The sequence below is a fragment of the Aphis gossypii genome, chromosome 1 (genome assembly GCF_020184175.1).
Source record: "Aphis gossypii isolate Hap1 chromosome 1, ASM2018417v2, whole genome shotgun sequence".
In the NCBI taxonomy this organism is placed as follows: Eukaryota; Metazoa; Arthropoda; class Insecta; order Hemiptera; family Aphididae; genus Aphis; species Aphis gossypii.
This window is the reverse complement of record NC_065530.1, coordinates 79217890-79245884: the sequence shown is the minus strand read 5'-3', so window position 1 is coordinate 79245884 and position 27995 is coordinate 79217890. Positions and strand designations below refer to the sequence as shown.

At 27.8% G+C, this 27995-nt stretch overlaps 1 protein-coding gene across 2 annotated transcripts in view; it reads left to right on the top strand.

Moving 5' to 3' along the window:
- Nucleotides 1-27995, top strand: part of LOC114125365 (zwei Ig domain protein zig-8-like) — a 345563-nt gene that overhangs the window by 256978 nt on the left and 60590 nt on the right. For both annotated transcript variants that reach the window (XM_050198278.1, XM_050198279.1), the window contains exon 3: nt 1009-1181. In XM_050198278.1, coding sequence (XP_050054235.1) covers nt 1009-1181 — 173 coding nt within the window. The remainder of the gene's footprint in view (nt 1-1008; nt 1182-27995) is intronic.

Genomic DNA, 27995 nt, shown 5'->3' with positions numbered 1-27995 from the left:
TATCAATAAATATTATATACTATTATATACTACTATTATATATTATATAATTTTATTATGTATCATTATATATACTTTAGACAGTATTTTTAGAAAACAAACGTATTTATCGTTTGTTAAATTTATAAACAAAATACATTTTACCGTTTAAAAGTTCAATAAAAAATAAATAGTAAACTAACGAAAACACATCTCAATTAAGTGTTATAGTACGAATATCTTTAAAATACTATCTTTGGTTTTTTAACAAATTTAATAAGCTTACAACAGTAATAAATCGCTGAAAGATATTATCTCTTGCAATTTATTATTAAATGGAATCTAATTTTAATTATAGAAATAAAATATATATTAGCCTAAAAGAGTATATTAGTGATATGATTGGATTGTACAATGAAGTAACGTTACAATTATTCATTTATGAACTGAAATAATGCTAGTGATTAAATACATATTTAATATCTATTGAAAATGTATACTGAAACTATAAATATTGTACTGGAAACAAGCAAATGTGACTTTTGAATGTATCAAAAGCTTCAAATGTAAATTATAATGAAGTTAAAACAAATGTCACATGACGTACTTAACTTATTCATTTTTTAAAAATATATATTCATAATTTTAAGGCTTGAATAATAAATTAGGAAACCCAATATCAGAGTGTAACACAACAAGACATGCAACACAATAGATAGCAGCATAGATACTATGCAAAAATGACACAAAGTAAAATAAAAGTATAAAATAATACGCATAAGCTGTGTATTGTTTATAACTAAAATTAAAAAAAAAACAAAATAAGGTGCCTTTATACCATTTTTTGTTGCGCTACATAATGTTTAAATTAAATACGTTATGAGTGAACAGATATTATGTCAATGTCATTTTCACGTATAACCAATTTAATTGCTAAATGGATCCTTTGGTTAATAAAATACAATATAAAAGACAAATAAATCCTTTACTTGGTACCATATAAAAACATTTTCATTGTGGTTTTTCCAGATGTATCAGAATGCCTGTTGAGCAAATCAAACAAACATCAAAATAACTTGGGTGAATTCTCGGGGAAACCCGATCTACCATACTTCGATAAAGCCGCGTCAATAAATGTGACGTCCCCTTTGGGAAAAACGGCCTATCTCAACTGCAGAGTCAAAAATCTTGCCAACAGAACTGTAAGTAAACTTGAAGTATTTAATATTTTTCTTATTCCCGTTGTAGAATTAGGTTATCAACTCAAAACCACAAAAGATAGTATATTATTTTGTTTTCATAAAATATATAGTATAAATTACATTGAATTTTAATTTATTTTATATGACATATAGATCCTAAATTACATGCCTAGCTAAGAACCTCGTGTTACCAAAATCATGTTTAAAAATTTAAATTTATTGATAAAATCGATTAAAATAAAAACAATGAAACAATTGTGCCCGTTTAATTTTCTTTTAATTTGGTTTTTTTTCTGATATAAATCAAATTCAAATAAATAAATACCACTCTCTCGATGTTAACAAAAAAAAAGTGTTCAAATTTACGATAACGTTTAAAGTATATACATTTGAACCGTTCGTGTTTCAGTTCGTGTTTTATTCTATAGAATAAATCTGTGTTAATAGTCAGGTACATCTGTTTTTTTTTTTGCTTACGATCCATTTTATTATAGAATAAACAATTTAATTAATTTTCAGCATTCAAAAATAAAACCATTATTACTTTTTACGTGATAGCTCCGTCACACACTTTCTGTTTTCTAAAAAAAAAAAAAAACAATGTTTATTTGAAAAAGAATTACACTTAAATTTCTTTAAAAAAATTAAAGAATTCGGGAATTATCTCTACAAATGAAATGTTTTATTGGACACAATTCTTTTTTTTTTTTGTTCACCTTATTTTTAGACTAAAAAAAAATATAATTGGACTAAATCTTCTGTAAGCGTTATGGCTTCTTACAATATTGTTACAGAATAATTTGATGGAAAGATGATAAAAACTATTTAGAAGAATGATACGTTTAATTGTGTTATTTGAAGATTTTATAAATATTTAAGAATATGTTTGAAAAATACATATCCAAGACAACAATTTGAGTAATGTTAAGTTCTGTAGTAATATATGAGTATTGCACACATATCATTTTTAATATGATTTTCACAAATGGTATTATGTTAAAATAAAGAAATAGAACTAAAAACTAATTAATATTTTTATTAGTTCCATTTATATTATTTTAAAGATAAAGGTTATTAGAATTAATTTTGTATAAGTTGTGTTGTTTATTTGTATTAAATATATATTTTTTTTTATCATAGAAAATGATGAGACCCGTTAAATACTTGATGTGTGTAAAAAATAAAATGTTTGACTATGCGCTTATAGTTTTCTGAATAATTCCATAAAAAACACACAATTGTACTAGGTAATTACATAGATATGTAAATAAAACAAAAAAAAAAACGTAGTTCAATGAAAAACATGATTAAATTTGATGGGCTATACACATATCATTGCAGCTTATTTATTTTTCAAATACCATCCTCTGAGTAATTACATAATTCAATTGTTCAGTATATTTCCTACCTACAAATATCGTTAATTACATTTGTTATATTTATATATATAATATATATACGTATCCAGTACTTATTCTGTGCCACTCCAGCTATCCGTATTACACTAAAGTCATTAAGACCCTCCATATTATGCTTTCGTTTCGCTACGATTATTCTTCAAATACAAATAATTATTTTTGTTTTAATCACATTAATTAGTAAACAGTGCATAATGTTATTCACAAACAAAGCTCATATGTTTGCTAATACTCGCTGCCCATACAGTTTTTACGTTGTTATTATTTTGTTTCTTCAAAAATCGAGTAGAAATTACATTAGTGTATTATTGTACCACAACTACACCCAATTAGTATTCGGCCCAAAAATTAAAAGAAGGACTAAATAAATACGTGTTTTTAACATTACCTATATTTTGTATTTCATTAGTTTATCGAATAACATAATAATGGCAATGCTCATAACTGAGCGTTGTAGATAACGTAAGATTTACTCTCACGGAATACTTAAAATTGTAATGTCCAGTAAAATCATTATAAACGTTGCAATTTCGACGAAAAATATCTCTCATATAAAAATAAAACTAACGATTGCTATTTTTGTAATGTCTTTAGTATAAACGAAATATAATCATCATTATTCCAATGTATTTTTAAGTTAATTCAAAGATTTACGGTTTAGGTTCTCATATTTAGTTCATTTGTACGTTTATTTATAGGTAACATAAAAACGCAAGACTTGAGCCAGACTCGTAAACATTTCATAGATTTGAAGATTGTGGTAAATTATAGAACTATACGTCCAAAACTTTATGAAAGATATCGTATTTTGTGGCCATCCGAAATTAAAGTTTTACACCAAAACTTTATACACGCATGTTAGTTGAGCATGTTTCTCCGAAATGTATGTTTAATTTTTTTTTAATGTTTGTTATTGGAAAAATCACAAATAAAAACTTTGAATATATATATGCTATACACGTCAATAGTAAAAATCTAACGAGCTCAAACAAATTAAATATAGATGATAAAATACTATTGAATAGGTAAGAAAAAAAAACCTTCTAATTAATATTAATAGAATGCGAATCAACTCACCGTGGAACTATTTAAATTGGTCACTAATTCCAATTGTCTCTTATGCGTAAAACATAATTAAATGAGCTTTTAACAATTTAAATAGTAGGTCTATTCAAAGAAATAAACATCTATAAAATTTGAATTTGATATAATTATCACGAACCAAAGATAATTTGAATGTCAATTTGCTGTACCTATAGGATCAATGACGCTCAATTCCTCATATTATTATCAGAGCGCCAATCAAATTTAATTAAAACGGTCGATAAAAGTATGTCGCGCTCAAAGAGAATAATATGTACAATACTTTATAATATGAATACTAAGACAATCAAAATTCGTTCGATGTATTATATATTATGATCACAAAAAGTTACGTATGGAGCATCAATGCGATTGAATTTTGATTTTTTGAACAGTTATTCATCCGCAATTTGTAACCTTATAACGTATATTATTATAAAGTAGATACATATTTTTGTTTAACTTAACGATGATGTAACAGATCCGAATTGGTACTTGGTTTCTTCTAAGACAGAATATTATACCATCAATAGTATCCAGTAATTATTTATAAAGTGTGCGTTAAAACCGAAATATTAAATTGAACAAAATGGTTTTGTAAAAATATACGTGTACAGCTCATAATTTCAATTTTTTTTTTTTTTTGATAAAATATATACATCAATAATATTTTCTTGTGTAGTCATCATATTTTTTGCATTCAACATACTTAATCATGATTTTTAGGTTGAAATGAATACTATGTGGACGACTTGTAGCCCTAACTTTCACTGCCTTATCCTGTATAAACTACAATTGTAAATTTTTGTTTTTTATAACTGTCACCTTTTTGAATAATACGTTTATCAATTTATTTTTTAGCGATACAGTTTATGTATCACTATATCTACAGATACAATGACTGTTATCTCATTATACATCGTTTGGATTGCATTCATCTAGCTGCGGTGCTAATCGGTGACTCGGGTTGGGCCGGAAAAGGTTGCTATTATATGATAATATCGTATTTTAAGTACACATTTCAATGTGCATAGCCAAGTCGACTGCTTTAGAACGGCAATGAAGGCGATGGCGGCGTTAAACTTCTTCGCGTGGGATTAGACATAGAGACGAATATTACACCGGATATCCCGATGACTAGGGCAATGACCAAAGTTAGCCCAGCGAAGGATTGTTTTACACACACACACACAGTCACACATGCAAACATATATATACACAATTATTACGCTTAAACAATGTTACATTAACTGACTTTCGGTGAGCGTTAACCGAGTGTATAATATTATATATGTATACATATAATATCCAAGTTAGATTTGGGTGAATAAGTGTGCGAGTGTGATGGCGTTCTATTGGAGGACTCGACGTATTTTAGGTTATACTATAACGTTATCCATAACGAGGGGCTTTGAGAGAATTGATGGATTATTATCATTATCGCTATTACAACACCCCGCCACATTGTGCCGCCAACGAGTCGAGGGTATTCCAAATATCGAGTCGAGTTAACGAACATAACGATGTTATTAGTATTACTGTAGTACGCACACAGGCCATCACGACGACCACATTTCTAGTGTAAATCTGTTATCGCAATATTGTATTAACTATATCGTCGGGGTATCCCGTCGCGAAGATGTCCATTTGAAAACTTTTCGATGATTCAGAGGCGAAAGCTTTTAAGTACGTAAATGTCGTGGGATGACCGTATTAGCTCGATATACCTATGGGTAACAAAGACGACGAAAAACAAGGATTTATAAAATAAAAGGGAAAATATTTTTATGATTAAGAGTGAGATATTAATATACATATTATTATTATATTCAACAATAAAGAAAAAAACCTAAAATTAAACAACAACTTAGATATTGTAGATAGTTGCCTACTCTCAAATTGAATAATATAATGAAATTAATTATATTAATATTTATACTTCAGCGTTATATCAAATTGTTTCTGTGTTCAACACGATACCAATTACTTATCACACATGATTATGTTGATGGGATATAGATTTGTATTCGATAGTCGAATAAAAATTATCTGAAATAATATGATTGTATTTACTAATCATACTATTTGTTTAAAATTTATCTTTATATATAATATATATATTAATAATTATACATTTTCATTCGAAAAGATACTCTATCCGACTAAGTTGAATAATTAATACAGTAAAACGGAAAACTCATAATATTGAAATATAAATAAACATTTTCATCTTGTGTTTGTTTAATCCTACAACAATTACAAAAAAGCAAACCACGTTTCGTTTCAATCTGTTAATTTAAAATTCAAGATTTTGTCCAGCGCCAATCTCTAAATTACAATTTTAATATTTATAAACATAGCGCAACAGAAAACGTAAAATAAAAACACTTAAAAACACAAAAATAATAATAAAAAAACAACATAAAGTTAACCATAAGAGGATACAAATATAAACAAAAAACAATCCCAACGGGCAAAGTCGATCACCCGTCGTTGACGTCATCGTTTTATTTATTTTTTTTTTTTGAAAATACCGGAAAAAAAAGGTTCACTACCCCGCAAGAGCTGTGTATACGAGTAATCCAGTTACAGCTATTAATCCACACGGTGTAATTGAAAAGCTATTCAAATGACAGTCACGATAATATTTTATACAATGTATTGGAATTGGAATTAGCAATGTACATATTGTAGTAATATGCGAAACAACGCAACTCACGCAATACATTTAAAACATCTATTTTGACGAATGGTATTGCAATACATAACCACGATATGGGAAATGCAATATTAACATTTAATATCTATGCAAAAATAAAAATATGATTTGGATTTAGGGGTCATAACTTTAAGTCCAGAAGTGCTTAAGTCCTCCTATTACTTCTCCCCCATCACAAATGCATCTACGGAGATGACCAATGAGTATTGAGCAGTACTATAGTTCAATATATTTTATTTATGTTCTATTTTAAGCTTGAATACAAAAATATACCTAATAAGAATTTTAAATAGCATTATCTTTATTTAGTATATTACACACATTTTAGTCTATAGTGTAGTCTCTACTCTAATAATATTACTATCACATTTTATGCACAAACATTTTTTATTAGAAATAGAGTCATTTTCCAGGAGAAAAAAATTCACGAAATTGGCAATATACATAACTTATACCCTTAAGCTTCAACAATTACAAAAAAAAAAAAACAAAATTGAGATGAAAAAGTTTAGAGATTAGGCCCACCTTTGCGAGGCAACACTAACAATAGGTATGACACGAAATCGCTCTCAAGACATGCAACGATTTACGAGTTTAGATGAGTTTGTTTAAAGTGAGGCTGTTCAATACAACAAATGATTATTTCTATTTGAACTAAAAAAAAAAAAAAATAAAATAAGTCGTCAGTTCTGGGGAACTGGTTTTCGTACAATAAACATTAAATATGCTTATTAACTAAGTATCTCATTGTACTGCCGGACGTGTGCAAAATAATAACGACATACAGCAGCACTAGGTGTATCTGAAAGAAATATGACATATTCAAATGTAAAACAGTGAATCGATCATCAAAGTGTACGCGAGCGCACTTGCGGAAAACGTAAATGGCAAGTCCGCATTTTGGGAAGTAGATCTACACTCACCTATACACCACAACGACGGCAGTGGCTTAAAACTTGTAGTTCTGATCACGCCGACCCACATCGTACCCCAATCTTACCCCGTCGGAGCTCCCAGACGTTAATCACCAGGGTGTTTTAAACTCTGGTAAGAAGACACTGCCATTAATCCAAAAAGGAGCAGGAGGTGTAGCCTTGGGCAGACGCTACTAGGTGGGGAGTCACGGCCACCGTTTTATTAATGACCTAACACTTGTTAGACGATCTTCTCATGGCTGGCGTGCATTACTCACGCAGATTTCGTTCTGAAAGGATTTAACGATCAGTAGTGAACGGTTTTCGGCGAGACGACAGTCATGGCTTATTACGTGCACGTAACGGGAAAGTGCACGGACGAGCGCGTGTATAACGTGCGAAACTCTCGACGACGAACTGCGGTCATCCCGATGAAAGGGATGATAGAGACAGACGACTTTCTATTTTCCAAAAACTTCTAAGTAATCAGTTGTGTGCACGTCGATCGTCGAGACACGTTTTTTTTTCATAGTTGGATACACGTGAAAGATCGAATAAGTAAAACTTTGTTAATCATCGTCAAGGTCACAGAGAAAATAATACCTATCGATCCATTCGATTGAATTTTGTCTTAATTTTGTTGAGTTGAGTACTTCACCACATGTGTATAAATAGTTGTACAGAATGATTTATCAAGTATGTGCATCCCCTTTGTTTCCTTTAATAATGGATTTATTCGAAATCTAATTTTTTGTACCTTTCAATAGTACGCTTTAAGATTATATTTTTTAAATTCTTCAGATTTTTTTTTATAAGTATCGAAATTTTATTTTTCATCTGAGAACCTCTTTTTTATTGTAAATTATTATGAACATTTGTATATATTCAATACAAAATTTTAACTAATAGTTTCTCAGTTATTAAATGTTTTTAATAGTCCTCTAGTACTTGAACTATTTTTAAAAATCGTAAATTTTGATAGATTTATAATAATTTGAAAAATATAAAATGAAATAATATATTCAAAAATTTTAAAAACTAGATTTAAAATAACTGCATTATTGAAGAAAATAGGGATATAGCATGCTTGGTAAATCACTCTGTGTGTATATATATATATATATATAATATCCTATGCGATTCTATATCCATCTATAGCTTGCTCTGCCCTAGACCGAGAACAATGGACCCGGTTAACCGAAACGTTTTAATCGCATCGAACAAAACGTTTCGTCCATTGTGTGTGCGATAGTCTCTCGTTTGAGTTCTATATTTCGTTTTGTTTTTTTTCCGTTCGCATACCACCAACACACACGCGACTACACTAATATATATATGTATATATATATATATATATATATATATATATAAATTTCTGTTAGAACGGTAAATAATTAAAATACTGCGATACTTTATTGTTTCATTATTCATGACGTGTGTGTGTGCGTTATTAATTGTGTTATGTATGCGTATAAGATATTTTAATAAACATATTGTGTATGCAAATATTCGATATACTTCAGACGAATGCGTTACACGTGATTATACTATACGATACTATATGCCCACTGAAATAAAATGAGAACATGCAGTATAATGTGATGTATAAGTGTAAAAATGCAATCGATAAGTATCAAACAAAATTTAGAGTGGACTTCTTATACTATACCTCTTAAAAACTATAAATTCGATACACTTGACTCCTGAAATCGACTACATAAAAACGTTCACGTGATTTGTTTGTTTTTCATTTGGATTTATTATAATGATCTATACATTAATACAATCAATGTATTATATGTATAATATACAATATTTAAATAATTTTAAGTACACATCAACCTTTTGTTTTTTTTAGTTAGACGCTGTTGAATTTAATTGTATATTATCGATCAACGAAACGATTCAAAATCAAGACAAAAATGTCGGATAAAAAAATACAAAAAAAGAAAAGAAGATAACATACATATTTTTTATTTTTAGTTATACTATAGCCATGCAGCATTATAGAATACGATTCTAATACATTATTAGTATTGGATAAACAAATGTATCGTAAAGAAATAAGTACATCTACAACGTATATAATCATATTAAAACAATGACGTAGTGTTTAATATAATATTTGTACGACAATATGTTATTCTCTCATTTAAAATTATAATTTTAGGTACTAAACAACAATCATAAATTTATCGTTATAAACTAAACAATTTCATTCGGAGCACAAAGACGGCATACATTTTTATGCATCACACATACTTATGGAAGCTCACATTTTAATTATCATCAGTATGAAGTATATTTATTTCATGTGACTGTTATTATTATCTTATCCAGCAATCGATCTAGTGTTTGCATAAAAATAATATCTACATTAAATTTTTGATTTCATTATTCATTCTATTATGTACGACCTGCAAGCAATAATAATAATACGACGGTAGAAAGGATATATTATTTATATATTATTATTGTTATTATTTTATTATTATTATTATTATTATTATTTTTTTTTTTTTTTGTTAATTCAAAAAACGTACGTTGATGGCAATCGCAGGACTATTCAAATCGCCGCGCCGCGTCCAACACAAAATAAGTTTACTTAATATTCCAGAAGTATATTGCATAAACATAATTATTGTATTATACTATACATTTTGCATTGTATAGAACTTAATGGTATTATCGTGGAAAATCGAGAGTTCTGTTGACAGAGTATATACGGTATGAGCATTTCATTGTAACACAGTAAACGCAATTATTAATAATATTTACTACATTTTTTTTCTTCTAAACATCGGAATTCTGCGCCCGCATTCGTCGTCTCGATTTTATTTTTATTGTGCTCTACACCTACACCAAACCACTGGTTTTCTGATTGCATTTTAATCCGTATAAATGTATTACTCATACCGTATATTTTATTTAAAAGACAAACGACACACGTACTATATAAATTATTACCTCAGAGTCACATGGTAAAATATTCAACGATAACAATACGTACACCTGTTGTGGGTAAGTACTTCCAATGTATTTATTTTTGTGTACGATTAGCATAAATGTTTAATAATACACCTCTCCCCCTAAAAAAAAAATCTCATTGAATTAAAATTTACAAGAGAGCAAATAATTTATTTTGCACAGAAAATAAATTCGTTCACGAGACGTCTTCTATTCCCCTTTAAAAAAAAAAAAAATAATAATAACAACAACAATAACAACACTATAGCATTGCGTTTTTCACATTTGTCACATGCTGCTGACGATGGTTAAGAGGTCGTTTGCTCTGATTTAAATTACACCTATATACTATTTATAAAGTAATCAAGTAGCAATGAAATTATAATTATATTTTTATGAATTCGGTTTGTAAATTATGTGGTCTATTCGCCTTTGAATCTGATTTCTATTATCGAGGAAATATCGATATAATATGGCATATATTTTAAGTCTGCACTTCTGTAATTTCATAATACGTACCAAAGGATTTGATTTATTGTTAGTTTTAATACTGTGAAAACTCTAACCAAATTTCAGAAACTTATGTGATATAATGGCATGGTAATATGATAAAACTTAACCAGTTAACGTGTTCAGTATGGTTATAGGTACCTACTATGAAGATATTTGGTGGTAGTTACAAGTAAACCATAAATACGCCAATATAGACGGCCGTCGTGTTTCAAAATTGACATTATTTGATTTATGAATCGTTCGGGTGGACTTTTACGCTATAGTCTTTTCACAAAAACATAAAAATGCACAAGGCTTCGCTCTCGTTTCCAGATGAGGTATAATATTTATTTTGAAATTGCATTAATTAAATTCGAATTTATTTCCATCGCGTTTCCCACGGAATACATAATTCAACTGTTTTATTTCACATAATTTTCCACCATACAGTGCTGTTTTTCCATTAAAAATTCTGTTCCGATACTACGCTTGTTTGTACATAACGTATAAAATAATTCGTGAATTAAATGTTATTAAAATTAAACCGATTCGATGTGATCATTCGGCGTTTTAGTTATAGGTAAACTATAAATTGAAAAATATAAAAAATATAGCATTTATTCAAACCAAAATAAAGTACAGTAAAAAATCAATTTTATAAAACTGCGATGAGAATTTTCTATGAATAATTGTCAATGACATTCAATTTTAATTTAAGTAAATATCTTTGATCATGTATTCCACATGAAAGTTTAATTTGGATAACAACCCTATGGGGTGGTATATAATATTGTTTACTCACATCGTATACGGCATATATTATATATTATTATGTTTATTTTATCTAACGATGCAATATCACAACGGTTTATAATACACGTTATTGAAGGCCCTAATACCTGACTAATGATATTCACTGTAAACATAAATGGTGAAACAATAGATATTGATAAAAAAAAGATAATTTCATTTCACTATTTCAGGTGAATATGAGTTATTTTTATAGAACTTCTAGGTATTTTAAAATGCTATTTTAATTTCAATATTTTAAATGATGCTATATTTCATGACATCTATAAATACAATGAATTTTTTTCGGTTAATTTGTTACCTATTTCAAAACATTGATGTGTAATATTTTGGAATAAAACTTAATTCATTAAAATGTACCCAATTTGTACTACCCATACTTATAAACGTATGTAAAATAACATATCACTAACCCTTATTTTGTATTGGTACATATATTTATTATGAGCCTACAAACTTGTTGTTCAAGGTATAAATCTATGTTTAATACGACTGAAAGTTTCATATTACGCTAGAATACTTGGAAGGACCACTAAAATACTATATCGATATTTGCTTTACAGCATAATATATATTATACACAAAGATGCAATAATATATTATATTATTTCAACTTTTAAATCCAAAATCGTAAATAAAAATATCACAACATTTATTAATTTTAACTCCATAATATTTTAAAAATAAAAACTGTTAAAGTTCCATTGTATAATCAAACAAATACCTATTGGTGTTTTGTTCGAAAACGTAACAAATATAAATTAGGTATCGATAATTTACACAATAAATATCATTTCAGATAATTTATTTTTACTACCCTCATTTGCTGTTATCGAATTTATTTTATACTTTCTTTTTCCCGTTGAATTGTGGGTAATATTTCAATTGGTTTCAAAATGTAATTATTTTTAATTTTACGAGCATTCTCGAAATTCAAACTCCGCCACAGATGTTGAAAAATATACTATCAAAGAACCATGAGTGTAATGTTATTACTGACCAAACAATATTTAACAAGCTGCTACTGTTTCAGTAATTGATAACTTAGATTTGTTTCAAAGTATTATTTTCATCAAGATCATTCATCGAAGAAATTTAACATTCCGATGCATCCGTGCAACGAATTTTCACCACACGATAAGATCATTAACGATATTGTTTTCAACGTGAATATTATTATTATTGCACATAAGCTGTCCATTAATGCTGCGTATCATATGCATAGAGATTGTAGATTTATGAAAATTTCATTCACACAATCCATAGGAAATATTTTCCAATATTAATATATTAAAATCAAAAGACAATTATTGTTGTGGACAGCCAACAAAACAGGAGGAATATTTTAAAAAGTTAACAGTTAGTTATATTTTCGTTTTAAATCGTTATCATTTTAAGGGAACCATTCGTACTTTTCATCAACTAAATCTGTGTAAATAGTTTTTTAGCTGAAAAATATCCTACCTGATTGTGTAGTATTTTTTTTATAATTTTCGGTGCACGCTGTATAGAATTATTGTTTTTGCACGTAATCCATTATCATCCTTGGCACATGATATACTTTATGTGAGCATAGCTATTATTGTAATTTAAAAATACGTACTGTGTACATATACTATACACACACACTAAAAGTGTAGTACGATAAATAATGTTTTATCGGATTGGACGGTTGTATAACTGTATTAATTTGGACATTCTTAATGGATCACGGAGTGAGTATGTTATATTGTTGTTATGTTTATACGTACATAACGTATTGTTTCAGAAAAACTAAACAACACGGCGTACACAAAAAGTACTAATAAATAATGAATTAAATAATTTTATTATTGTATTTCAACGGTCGTTATAATATGATAAATTATTTCTTGTCATGTCATTGCAGAAAGTATGCGACACATTCACTTGAACGCACTTGACGCATTCGATATAATATTTGTCTTGTATCAGCCGTAGCGGTGATACAATCATATCGTATATAGGATTTAATTATTAAAAGTTCAGTGCGTTCGTATTCATTGTACATAAAGTGTGTACTATTTATTATGAAGTTGTCTGCACTTGATTCTTCGAGTCTTCGTTAAAAACAAAAATATACTTGAAATCAAATTTAATCTATACATATTAATACATGCATTTTTTTCTTTGATTTGAAATACAAAAACCATAATAATTATCAACGCATATCCTTGAAAAACAAATACATAAAAATCGTCACCAGGCGGCAAGCATATATAAAATAAAAATAATTTTTCAGTATGTCAATTATTATTTGCTTTCATATTTTATTTAAAATAAAAAATTAATGAAAGTATATAGTTTGAATAAAATACTTGTTTATAAAACTATTATAGTTTTATATTTTTGTTTTAAACGTCAAAGTAAACATCGATTTGACGATTGAGCCGCTGATTAAGCAATTTTTCCATACTAATTAAATGTATATGTGTATGTTCAAAATAAGAAAGTAATACATCTAGTGGTAATGATTCTTTTATTATTTTGCATTACAAAGATGATAAGTATATCAATATTGTCAGTATTTTTTATATTTATATTTATATGACATTATAATCCTATAATATACACTTAAAACTATGTACTCGTATCATTGATGGAAAAATAAAAACTGTTTTTAAGTAATACATTATTTTATTATGTTATAAAATGGAGAATAATTGTTACTGCGTAAAATGATTAAAATTAAATTACCTAAAGTTGTCATTTTTAACTTCTACGTCATATCGCTATAATAAGTACAGTATAATTGAATCCTGAACTTTATAATATTCTGTATTACTCAGTGTGCTCTTAAGTCTTAACTATTATAGTGTTTCGTCTAAGATGTTTGTTGTTCATAATCAAAGTGTTCAGTGTACAAAGGATATTGTATATATAACATATTAAGTGTTTATATGCCAAAAACAGATGTTGTCTTAGTTGATCGGTAACGTGTATTACATGAACTCAGTTAAAAAAAAAATATTACACTATAAATATATGTATAAAAATCTACTAAAACCAATCATAAAATGTGTGTGTGTGTATAATGTATAAAATATTCGAAATGGTTGTAAAACATTTATCTTTATAAATAAAATATACATAATGTACATAATATTTTACTTATTTTTAGTGATTAGTTTCAAAATTGAACTTTTATAACATTTCAACAACTTATTCATGAATATTTGAATTATTGAGAATTAAATTAAATTCTAATTTTAAATACATCTTCAGTATTTAACTTTTAATACGATTTCTATGATTTTATATTATTTTGATTATTATTCATTTAGATAAAATTACATCTGTTTTCGATTGACTGACTGAATACAATACAACTTTTATGTTTGGCAGATATTATTACTTTAAGTAATATTGGCAAGTGTTTATTGACAATTATCGTTATAATTCACGAAATGGAAATTATTTCATTAAAACCATATTCCAACTGATATTTATAATACAATTTCGAACTACTTACTACCACGTTGAATTAGTTTTACATATTTATTTAAATTTATATCAAATTATTTATTACCCTTATCTCAAATTTTTGCTTTTAAATAATCATTCTTAAATTGATTTTCATAAAATCACTGATCGTTAACCAATTATTAAAACTTATCTTAGTGTTGTAATAAGTATATCATATTTATATGTATACTTATACATAATTTATGATTTGATAGACAATAGATATTATACAGTCAATCATGCTATATACATTTTTCATAATATTAAATTAATTTATGTGTCGACTATAACTAATATAATACTATCATTTTCATTAAAATATGGAATGATGTTAATTATAAACTTAATTATTTATTTGAATTCGTTACGTGTTAGATTTTCGCTTGTTAAATATTTAATATAATAGTTAAGCTCAACAGTGAATTATTATAGATAATATTATTGTTTGGGATCTAAAAATACATGTACATATATCTAACAGTTATGCATTGAAATAAACTAATGAATTTACGTATTTTTTTTTTTTGACTTTATGGCTTTGATAAAATTTTAAAAATCCCACATTTACTTTCCCTCTATTTTTGCCACCTAGGAAATATTGCAATAACCTTTTAAGATTCTACTGCAGTTGTATCCATAATGTTTAAACTGCCTGTGAATATATTAACAACTTAAATTCCTCATGGGAAATCATATCTCTCCCACCACCTTCTATCAGACCCTAGAAACAGAATGGACGTTACCCAGCTTAGTAAACTAAAGACGGAAGTGACTGAAAGTTAACACCCTTACTCAATATAAGGATGTATCGATGGTGCAGAGACCAGTGGTGACGCGGGTATGGGATGATTAGAAACCCTGTATACACGCGTATTAAATTAGCAAAATTTCACGCACACGCCCTTCATTTTCCTGTTCGGTTCAAATGTTTCTAATAACATATACCATTATATTATTAAACACAATATTATCATCAAAATTTCTATGCACGCGTATAAACCTACATAAAAGCTACGAGCAAGTAAATCATCGATACAAATATTATATAATAGTATTATTATGTAATTATCGATACCAATACTTTCGATTACAACAACACAAAATACCATATTATGCTTCTTTATTAATCGTTCATTATAATATTTGTTGCAATGCAATGAACAACTGTATCTAAATGTTGATGTCAAGTTCACTAATCTGATGTTTTTTGTCATAAAATATTACACCCTTGAATATATCAGTTTCTAATATTCTACATATTATTTTAACTATTAACCCAAGTTACACTCAAAATCATTACAATGTCATATGAATGTAACTATAAAATAACCTAGTTATTTTTTTCACAAAATGTTGATGAATGCGTATCCTCGTACAAGAATACAAAGTGTTCCAAAAACATATTGTACCTACAATAACAAAATATATACACATATTCCACAGCTAATGGAATAGTTTCCGAAGCTTAATGAAAGCAATCTACGAACGTTACTACTAAAAAATGAAATGAAATCGTTTTAATGGAATGTACAAAATTATTACGATATATTGAAAATAAACCGTAAATTTATTGATGTTCGTGCATTGTCACTTGAAAACCGATCAAATTATTAACACATACGTTTGTATTTAAGACGACACAAATTTAATGGCGTTGGCACCTTTTTACCAACACTTCCATGTTAACGCATTACCAATCGTAAGTACCTACTGCGATTAATGATGAGCAAAATATTAGCTGTCCGTGATAATATATTTTATCAAGTAGAGAGTGCAGTAATCATCACAAAGACCTTTTCTATAAATGTATACAATTTTAGTGTCGCATACAACGTTAAATAAAACAAACATCGATAATTATGCACCCATCCAGGCGTGGTCATATTTAGATGAGGCTGTCACTCCGGTTGATTTTGAGGTAATAGCTAATTTATTTTATATTTATTGTTATTTATTACTATGTCTTATAATATTATCATTGGCATATTTTTTTAGCCGTTAAATAAAATAAAAACAAAGTTAAAAGTGATCTTTCACCGTCAATATCGTAGTAATATAACTATTAAAAAATGTTTAATTTAATTTTCAGTAAGAAATCTAAAATCATTCCTTATGATTGGAGTTCAATTTAATTACAAATAGATACTGTTGTTTAAAACAAAACTTGTTTTAATAAATATATACCTATTACCTATGTACATACATATATAATTGTAAAGTTTGATTTTTGTAATTAATTTCTTAATATAATCTATAGCAATAAAAACGATCTCCGGTCTATTATCAGATATCATGTTATCAGTATTATTGTATGGCTGACAATAATTTGTTATTTAATTATAGATCTCATTTAATATTTTCTTTCAGTTAACCTGAAAACTGACATATTCCAGTAGTTTTTGGGTACATTGATATATTATATTTTATAATGTTAGAACCTTTGTGCAAAAAAAAAATATAAACCATAATGAGATTTTTAAACTATAGCAAAGATAACATCATATAATAACACACATAGATATAGTGAGATACTTTTCTTATTTCCTTCTTTTTTCTCCCCCTCCCCTTTTTTGTACATGAATTCGAATCTTCGTTTTGTTCCTCCGTATTTTTTTCCCCTAAAAACTAATAGTAGTCAGCCGATACGACGAGAAAAATAAAACCCATTAAAAACTTTCGTATTATATGTGTATAAAACATATAGATACATACTTTAATACTTCTTTTTTATTTTGTATGATCGCTAGTCTTGTGCTTTTCGGTCATGCCACGAAGATAATATTATAACGCGGTTCGGTTGATTCATTTCAATGGTTACAATCATTATATCTAATACAGTTTTATTGTTATTCGGATAAAATATAAGCGGAGCAAAGAACCAAAACTTATTAGACCGGAGAGTTACCCATTGAAATTAACTCCGCTCGTATATACTTAAAATTCATGTTTTATCCAATCAAATATTTAGAAATAATTAAATTCTACATGTAAAAATTAAAAATGTATGCTAACAATATCACAATTAACGAAATTGTTTACTGTATACATATTATAACATCATTGAATATTGTGTTTAACTGTATAAAAATATTTATTTATGGAAACAGATTGACGTAACAAAAATGTGCAAAGTCAAGTAAATTAATTACTGTATTCGATTTTAATGTTATCGCGAGGTATTCGAATTCGCGAGTTCTTTTATTTTTCGAATTAACTCGTGCCTTTAAGGGTTAAATATAATAATTAATAATAATATATTATAAATATTATAATAACCAAGAACCTGCAGGTAAATCAGTGCATGCTAATTAATATTTAATATTATCGTATTTAGCGTAATAACATCGTAGCACGTGTGTTCTGACCAAAATTGATTGAACTACAACGCGAGTCCGAAAACAACATTTAATTAATAATCGTGTCTCTAGTTCATGCTTTTGAATAAATAACGGAATAGACAATGATGTTTTGATTTTTAAAAATGCATATAATTAATATTAAATTCGTAATTGTATTGTATAATATAGATTATAGACACGGGTTTTTGGTTGATATATTAAAAAATAAAAAATTATAACAATAACTAAAAGAGATGTCGATAAACTCTGAAGAATAATAAAACATTATACTCAGGCGTCTGAATTTAATGTTATATGGAAAACCAAAAATAGTCGTTATGGCACACATACTTACTATTTGAAACATAATCAATATTGTTTACGTACAACGATTCAAAGGCAACCCAAAATTATTGAGTAAGAGTATCATTTCAAATTTGATTACATACGAACCGCAATAACGGTTTGTGCATTATCATGTACTAACTGCAGGGAACAACGGAATTTGATAGGGCTGATTTATGGATGTGAATACTTAAAGAGATTATATTATCAGGTCATATTTTGATATAAATTATCCACCACTAAAGTTGTTGTGTAAAGTCTAATTACGTGTCGCCATCCCAAAGCATCAAATAGAAACTAATGAAACAACACATGCAATATATGTACGAATTTGAATATGTAAGTACCTACAACCACGTTAAATTACACCGAGATGTAATAATTAGCCTTGTAAATTCGACCAAAAATATTTTATCGATGTTAAATAAACTACAAATATAATATGTGTAGATCACATTTTGTCGTCTATGTAAACCCATTTACTAAATACATATTTTTTTTTGTTATACTCTATTAAAATTCTTAAAATTCAGCTTAAATGACATGTTTTAAAAAATTTCTATACAAAAATAGAAAAAAAAATGTCTTATAAGCATTTACAAACAAATTTATCGAAAAAAAAACCAGTCTTTACAGACTATTCCATTACAGTTTTATAAAATTTTAATTTCAATAAAACACCATATATTTATTGATATATTAATTTAATATAGAGACATTTTTCACATTCGATTTCAATATTCGGTCGTATATCTATATACGTAGAGTTTTTGTTTTAATCATTTAAATCATTTAACCCCACATAAATTATTTTCAGTCTTTCAACAATTTAATCTTAATGAATGAATTTCAAGAGTTAATATTAATATTCATACATTTGTTTAATGGTATATTTTTTTTTGGATTCCCCTATGTCCTTTACAGTTGAAATGCTAACTGTTATTTTTATTGTATTCCATATCCGACGATGCTATAACTATGAACCCTCGAAAAATGGTTTTAAATCATTTCGGTCAGTATAAACTTCCGAGGAGGAAATTGTTTATTATTAGATAGATTATATTTGATTTTATGGCCATTTCAAAAAAAAAAAAAGTACATAGTTATAAAATATATATGGTGTATAAGTATATATTATGTATTTTTCGACAGCCAGCGGAAATTGATTTATGAATGGAATATTATTCTTTTTCTTTATTAAAGACTGAATTATGAGCGCACAATTTTATTTTGCTTTTATTACATATTAGGTAAACCTTAATATTTTTAAATAATTAAGTGTATATCATCTATCTAAAGGTATTAGTTTTAGATATAGAAATTATTTATTTATTTTGTAAATATTTAAAAATAATTTTGACCAGGTTTTTTATTGAATATATCTAAGATACAAATTGAATTCACTAAATAAAGATATACGTCGAATAATACTTACTATAAAATTAAAAAAAAACTATTATTACAGTATTTGTCTTTATTAAAATTTTAACAACAATTACAAACCTGTGTTGGTTAGCAATATAATAAGTTGTATTTGCTTCTAATTCGCTAGAAACTTTTATGTTCACATTGAAAGATTTATCAAATTATTCAAATTATGGTTTCTGATAATTAAAAAAAAAAAACTCCAACAAACATGGCTCACATATTTTATATTTAAAAGTTGTTTATCGTTACGATATAAAATATAAGATTTTTTGGGACATTTTTTTTTATATTATCTGATATCACAATTCTTTTGGCTTTATATTTTATTTATCGAAAAATTATTCTACGAATGATATTATATAATAATATTTTCAAATGGCATAGGTATGCAGTAGAATATTGGTAATTTGATGTTCAAGAGAAACATACACAATTTGAATAATATGGTGAGTTTCGAGTTAATAATAAAAAAAAAAACAGAAGTGATACTATAGTATTAGGGGATATATTTTTTATTTAAGATATTGAATATTTTATATCTACCATTGAAATTTGCGTTGCCGAGAGTTGACTGTATTATCCTTAGATATTACATTGATTTATTTATAAAACAATTTTTTTCATCGAAATATGATAAAATATACAATTTATTTACCGCACTTGTGACCTTTCTTTGTGAAGTAAGGAGGGTAAAGGTTAAATGCTGTTTTTTGTTTAAGAAAAATAAAAAATTAACCGTATTTATGACTTTAGAGTTATTTGAAAACAATTTTTTCCAATTCAGCTTTATATTCTTCATTTTTAACTCCGATTAAGGACGTGGATCGTTAAGTTCTGTAATCTCAGAGGTGTTAATTTGCTAGAATTTTTTTTCCTCCTATGAAATAATAGTTCAGTTAACAAAAATTAAAATAATAAAGCATTTAGGTAATCACAGTAATATAAAAGTAAGTTAGCGAATAAAAACAATCGATATGCGGTATATACAGTTGTATAATATTTAAGTGCAACCGTTAAATTGTACAAAATCCGTTCATTTAATTTAAATGCTATCCCTTATTTCTCATTTATTTTTACTAGTATGAGACAGTAGTCTTTAACAATATACCTAATTTAATTTACAGTTAGAATAATGTTTAAAAATAAAAACTTTAATATTATTATACGAAGAGACTAACAATAATACCTAGTTTGAAATCTCAAAACAAATGTCGTTTATGACAATAATATAATATAGTTATTTCATCTTGAGACCATTGAAACGGCGTGCTACGTACTTATATTGTTCCTCGCGAAAATTAAATCTTTATACATCTCGATGTCACAACCAACGGTTGAAATATTCGCCTGGTACTATTGTTATATGATAAACCAGTACTATGATAGTCATAATAGGTTTTCTAAAATACTCTGCGAATAATATTATTATATGACGTATTGTGTTTTTTACAGTTTTAAATTTAATTACTTTTGACATAATTACTTACTGTGGCATGGTAAAAGGTTAGCATGACAATCACGACGTTATACGGGCCGAAAGACACGAGTGCCTATAATGTTATTATATTAATATTATATAGTAGTAACAGCACGTAAAACCATAATCCGTTATTTTGTCTTCACTGTGAATTTATTTTTACTATAAACGCTAGATTTAATATATCATATATAAAACTGCGTTTTTAGTGTAAGTAGGTTTTGATTTTGTAATTGTGAATTACAGATCAATCAACAACATAACATTTTATGTTGATATAATTATCACAGTTATCGGGACAATTTGTTGTAAACAATATATTTCGTCCATACTTATTATTTTAGACTAAAAAATTAAGTAAAATATCGAAACTGATATTCAATAATCACTGAATACAACAGTATGTCATACAAAAGAAATATTTACTTTGTATAATTATTATTTATAAAAACAAAACCATAAATAAAATTATAAACTTTAAAACGCTTGTAATGTGCTTTGTTATGAAGTATATATTTTTTACGATCTCAAAACACTAGAAAATTAAATTTTAATTTAAGCCTTAAGTACTGTATTCTTTGCATTATACTCAATTTCTTTTAGTTTGCTTATTATATGGTGGGTTTCGTCTAAAATAGTATAGTGTAATCTCTTTCAATCTCTCAAACGTTATAAATATATTGTATTCTAAATTGTATTGCTTCCTTTATTCGTTTTTCTTTTCACGATCATTAAATTTAATTTTCCTATCCAAATATTTAAACTATTATTCTTAATACCAAACTCAAGTGCAAGTGCAATAGTAAAAGTTTTCATTTATATTATGCATAATAATGTGTTCATATAATAATAAAATATTCTATATTTAAATCACACCGTAAATATAAAAACATCTTTCTTATTTTTGAGAAACTTAACGATTACAATATTATCATGGTCAGAAAAAATAAATTAATATAACACATAAATACACAATAGGTTCATAAAAATAGGTCCATTGAATGAAATGTCTGAGAATTTATGTCCATTAGTAAAGCCTGATCATTATCAATCCTCGTAAAAAAAAAAAAAAATCGTTATAACGTGTCCCAACGTAAGTAGAATACCAAAAATGATACTGATAACTAATAGAGACCGGGGAAGGTGGTATTTGCTGTTCATTAAATGTCGATGATTCAGTAATGGATTTAGATATTATAAAATTATTTAGGACTAAACATACAAAATATTGAACAATGCACAAAACACTATCTTACTAGAGAGGTGCGTTTTGTGGGGGGGGGAGAGAGAGTCAAATTGCACTACTTACTTTAAAGTAGTCTGCAATTGGTTAGCTAAAATAATTCAACATTATTTATATAGTTACAATTAAATTAAATTAAATTTATAATCTTTATATTTATTTACATTTAAAATGATGTTGATTTGTATGCCTTTGCTATATTACTTTATGCTAATGCTTTTACTGAAACATTAAAAAGTATTATTTTATTACTAAAACTTTACCGATAGCAATATGGCATCGAATTAAAGGTTTTTTCATCGCTTAAAAAAGTAAAGACTACTATGGGTAATGAAAGACTAATAAGCGACCTTGAGGTATTTAATGTTAAAAAAAAAAAAGTTAACAATATCAATCTAGAACAATTTAAAAAAAGCTGTAGATGTATTTGCTAAACTTAAATATCAGAAATATACACTTATTTAAATTTAAAATAAAATATTAAAGTAATTTTTTTTTAATCGTTTTTCAGAAAACTTATGAATATAAACGGAAATTTATTGATATAAATATTATTATTTATTTTATTTATTTTTAGCTGTTACCTTTCTTTTCAATCTTTTTATGTATTGATTGTGGGTTTTCAATGGTAAAGCAATCAATTACTCATTTTAGTTTTTAAATTGATTTTTGATATTTATTTTGATGCAGTCTTTGTTAATACACGGAAATAAAAATTGAAATCAGGATAATATACATAGGTACCTATATAATTTATTTTATGACCTGGCATAATTTCAAAGTTGCCTTCTTGAAACCTCACATACCCGAAAACTACCGAAATAATAACATCTCTACCGTACAGCATAAAATAACAACTACTGTATTGCATCAATATTGTAATGACCAAATATATGATTTGTAAATCAATAACCGAAATCGTTTTGATATACTCCTTTGTTTACCTGCATTTATCTATGTCCGGCAGCCGACTGTGTATACAGAATACGTCCGATATACCCAGCGACGTGGGCCCCCCTTTACTTCAACTTTTCAAGTATCCGATCGTTAATCTAAATCCGACCCATCGATACCAAACGTGTTATGTACACACGTATTATAGCCAATACAACACTATAGTGTGTCAACCGCAAACATAAAATTCCCATTGAATTATTTTATTCGATATCATAGGGCGTTGTTGTATTTATCATCCGCCGCGCGAAACGCCCAACCGCGTTTCCAACCCACTCGCGATGCTTGTGTATACTGTGCGTATGATATATATATATTATATTATATTATGTATTATGTATAATAATACGTTCGTACACAGTGTTTTCGCTGAATTTCTCTTACACTGCAATCGGATTCGCCGACTGTTTAAACGTGCGATTTTCAAATAGGAAACAATATCGATTTGGCTATACTATATTATTATAATACGGGGACGGCATAGATGGTTCGAATAAAAGCGAAACCAAATATTTTCGAGAACAGAGTACACTCGTTTTAATCGAGTGCCCTGAAAACTAGAAGGCTAAGGCTTGATAAACTTCACCCAAATGTTTCATAAATGCGTTGTCTGTCAACATCCGATAGGGTTAGTGGACAGAGTAAACTGTAGGGTGGAAGCCGAGTGGCCGCAGCCATATTTGAGGCTGCCATTATAATTTTGCGATTGTTTAACGGAAAATACCGAATAATATATTTATTTTAAATTTGTACATATTAATATATCTCTATGTATACATAGCTTTATTTTTATATTTATGTATGATTGTATTAATGCATATTTTTATTATTATCTATAAATTTAAAGTTAAGGAACTATTTAAAAAATAAAAAAAGCTATGTATTGTTATTTTATTTGGTGCCTTTGTGATATATTTCCACCACACACCTACACTTACTCTACTCCTGATAATATAGTGAATACCTTTATATCTAGCACGGTGTCGCACGTGATAAATTAAATAATGTCAGTAGATTAACTCTTCTTAAAATTAAAAACAACTAAAATGAATATTATAGAATATATACTTGCTTAATTTTTGAAAAAAAAAAATCTAATTATAAAATAACATTTTAATAGTATAAGAATATAATAATATAATATTCCATCCAAACCGATTAACTAACATATAAATGTTTAAAATGCTCCTAGAGTTTTAGTACTAGTAATAAATTATGGTGAGTTCATCCTGCAGGAGCATTTGAGGTATTGGTTCGATTTTAAACCAAAAAAAAAAAAAAAAAACCATTATCTAATCGTGTGACACACTCGTTCCAAGTAATATTTTACATATAATAACAAGAGCAGCTAGCGTCTGGGTCCATTTTCCGACGAGCTGGTAAATTTACTGCGCTCGGCCCGTAACAAAAAAAAAAAAAAAAAACACGACCGTATTAAAATATGCAACGCTCTGTCGTGTAATAATCACAAAACTGCATAGAACAATGCGAACAAAAGTCTGCCGCGATAGTGCGCGTACATTTTAATACGTCCACTGCGATATAATATAATGCCTATATAGCTAGCACCACACAACAATTGTTATCATTATTATCATCATTACTGTATCCCGCAGTCATATCCGTGTAATGCTCGTTTGCCGATCATATCGTCTACATAATAAACACACACAATAAGATTGTATACAAATGCGGTATGATATGCACATTGCACGTTAATCGCGAGCGCGTATGATTTTCCACGTCCGAGTTGTTCATTTTACATCAATCCAACGGGGACCAGTGTGCAACATTGTAAGTGCATGACGTACTAATATCATGGTTGCTGCTTGCACGATGATAATAACGCATTGTACGGTATGCATTGCAGTGTGCAGTGTGCAATTGCATTTGGCTACTGTGAATGTAATTGCTAATTATGGCTTTCGTCGGAGTCACTAGATTTAATCGATTACTTATAAAATTATTATTTTCTTATTCCAACTATGATCAAAACATTTAAGATCGATCGAGCAACTACGCTAAAAAATAGACGCTGGTCGATTACATTTAAAATATGTTTCTATAAACAATAATATGTATTATATTCAAGATGACATTAGTTACTTTACTTAAATTATATTAAAATTAAAATTAATGATATACTGAAAATATTTTGGTATACATAGCTTATGCATGATTATTCAATTTTGATGGAGTTGGGTTTAACAAAAATATATTGTTTTTACCTGAAAATCAAACTTTAAAATTTAAACAATATTTGTATACTCATCACAAAACATAAGGGTGTTCATTTAGTATACCGACTGTAGGATACAAATTTTCTTTTGAAAGCAACTAATTCTACTCCCAAACTCTATCTCACTGCTATAAGCTGTCGTCCTAACTGTGGTTATATTATTCGTTTATTTTTTATACGAACAGTCGCGTCAAAACAATACTTTTTGTCCTCTTCTTCCGCTCGACGTGTACGGCGTTATAAATATTGTGTACCCGTTTTTGACTTATCCTCCTTTACCCACGCTTTGTTTATGTATATATACCCACGCGTTTAGGTACACGTTTAAAATACGAGAAATTCGTTTATAACTTCAACTTTTCTCCGAAACACGCGGTTAATTCGTGCGAGTAGTTGTAAACTTGGTAATCCTCTGATGGGTTAGCGGTATATTACAAATATATATATTCCAGTTAAATTTATCTAATTTTGTTTTGGTTTTGTTAAAAGTGTCGGCCGTAATCATCCCACAGAAGGGATTGTTACTTTTCTCTAGTTCTTTCACTCACAATGTACATCTGTTCAATTGCCGTCGCACAGCCGTCCGTAATATTCTATCATTGAGTAACTTTTCATAATTATTATTATTATTACGGAACGCGTTAAATCATTATCTACAGTGCAGCGGACAAGTAGATGTTAATCGATCGCCAACTTTATTTTTACAACTGACTAATATTAATTACCTTACAATAATAATATCCGTAAAACACAGCCATTGCTAAACCACTGTTATACCTATGCATTAAAGTATATGATATATTGATTAAACAAGTTACGTATACACGATAGTACTACATTTTATACCGTTGTACGCAGACTTCTGTATAATATAACACATTAAATAATTATATTTTTAAGTTTGTCAACAATAGAAGATAAAAAAAACTTTAATTTTAAAAAAAAAGATTTGTGAGAAACTTGGTAAACTTTACCAAACTGAAATAAACTATACCGTAAGAATTAATATTAATTAATAATGATAGAATATACAGTATATTAATTTTATAAATTTTGAAAGATTTCTGTGTAGCTATATTGCCTATACATCACGCCGTGTTACATATTATAATACATAAAAAAACGTAATTCTCACTTAGTTTTCAAACCCGTTTTGGTTCGTCTCGATGAAATATACAGAAAACAATTAGCCAAAGATACTAATTATTATTGATTTTCTAGGACAGGGTATCTGCATCAAAAATATAAATTCTGCATGTATAGGTAATCACTCGATTTTTCGTTTTATTGCGATTTCCTGGTTTTCCGTAGTTCTCTTTGTCATCAGCAGTTAAAATAAAACCTGTGATTAAGCACGTGGAACATTTTCTACAAAGATGTAAACATTTTTGAGTCTCAGTCGTTCGTATTTTATGAAGGTATAAGGTATAATATAAAATAAAAGACGACTGTTTCTCATGTTGTGCTTGTATTGGGCGTAATAATTTGGTTATAACTACGTGGTAAGTTGTTATGCACGTCCGTTAAATTAATTCGATTGGTTATTGTTGTCGGATTGAATTCGATTGTTGTATTGAAAACGATCGCGCATTTACATTGTGAAATAAATTAACGGAGACGACGAACACTAGTGACTGAAGTACATCGATGGTTAGTTGTCGGCGAGCATTTGTGGCGATAATGAGAACGATAGGAGGAGAGTGGTAAACGAATTTGAAATAATAATGCGATTTTCTTATTTTCGGTACTTTTGTTCCGCTCATGACGAATACATTTAAATATTTATTTTGGTTAATTCCGTAAAACGCGGAGACGCGTAGGCGCATAACCGGGAAATAAAAATCTTTTCCGACCGATTTAAGCCACCGTAGCTCGCGTCGTACAAATAACACTATTTTATCTAT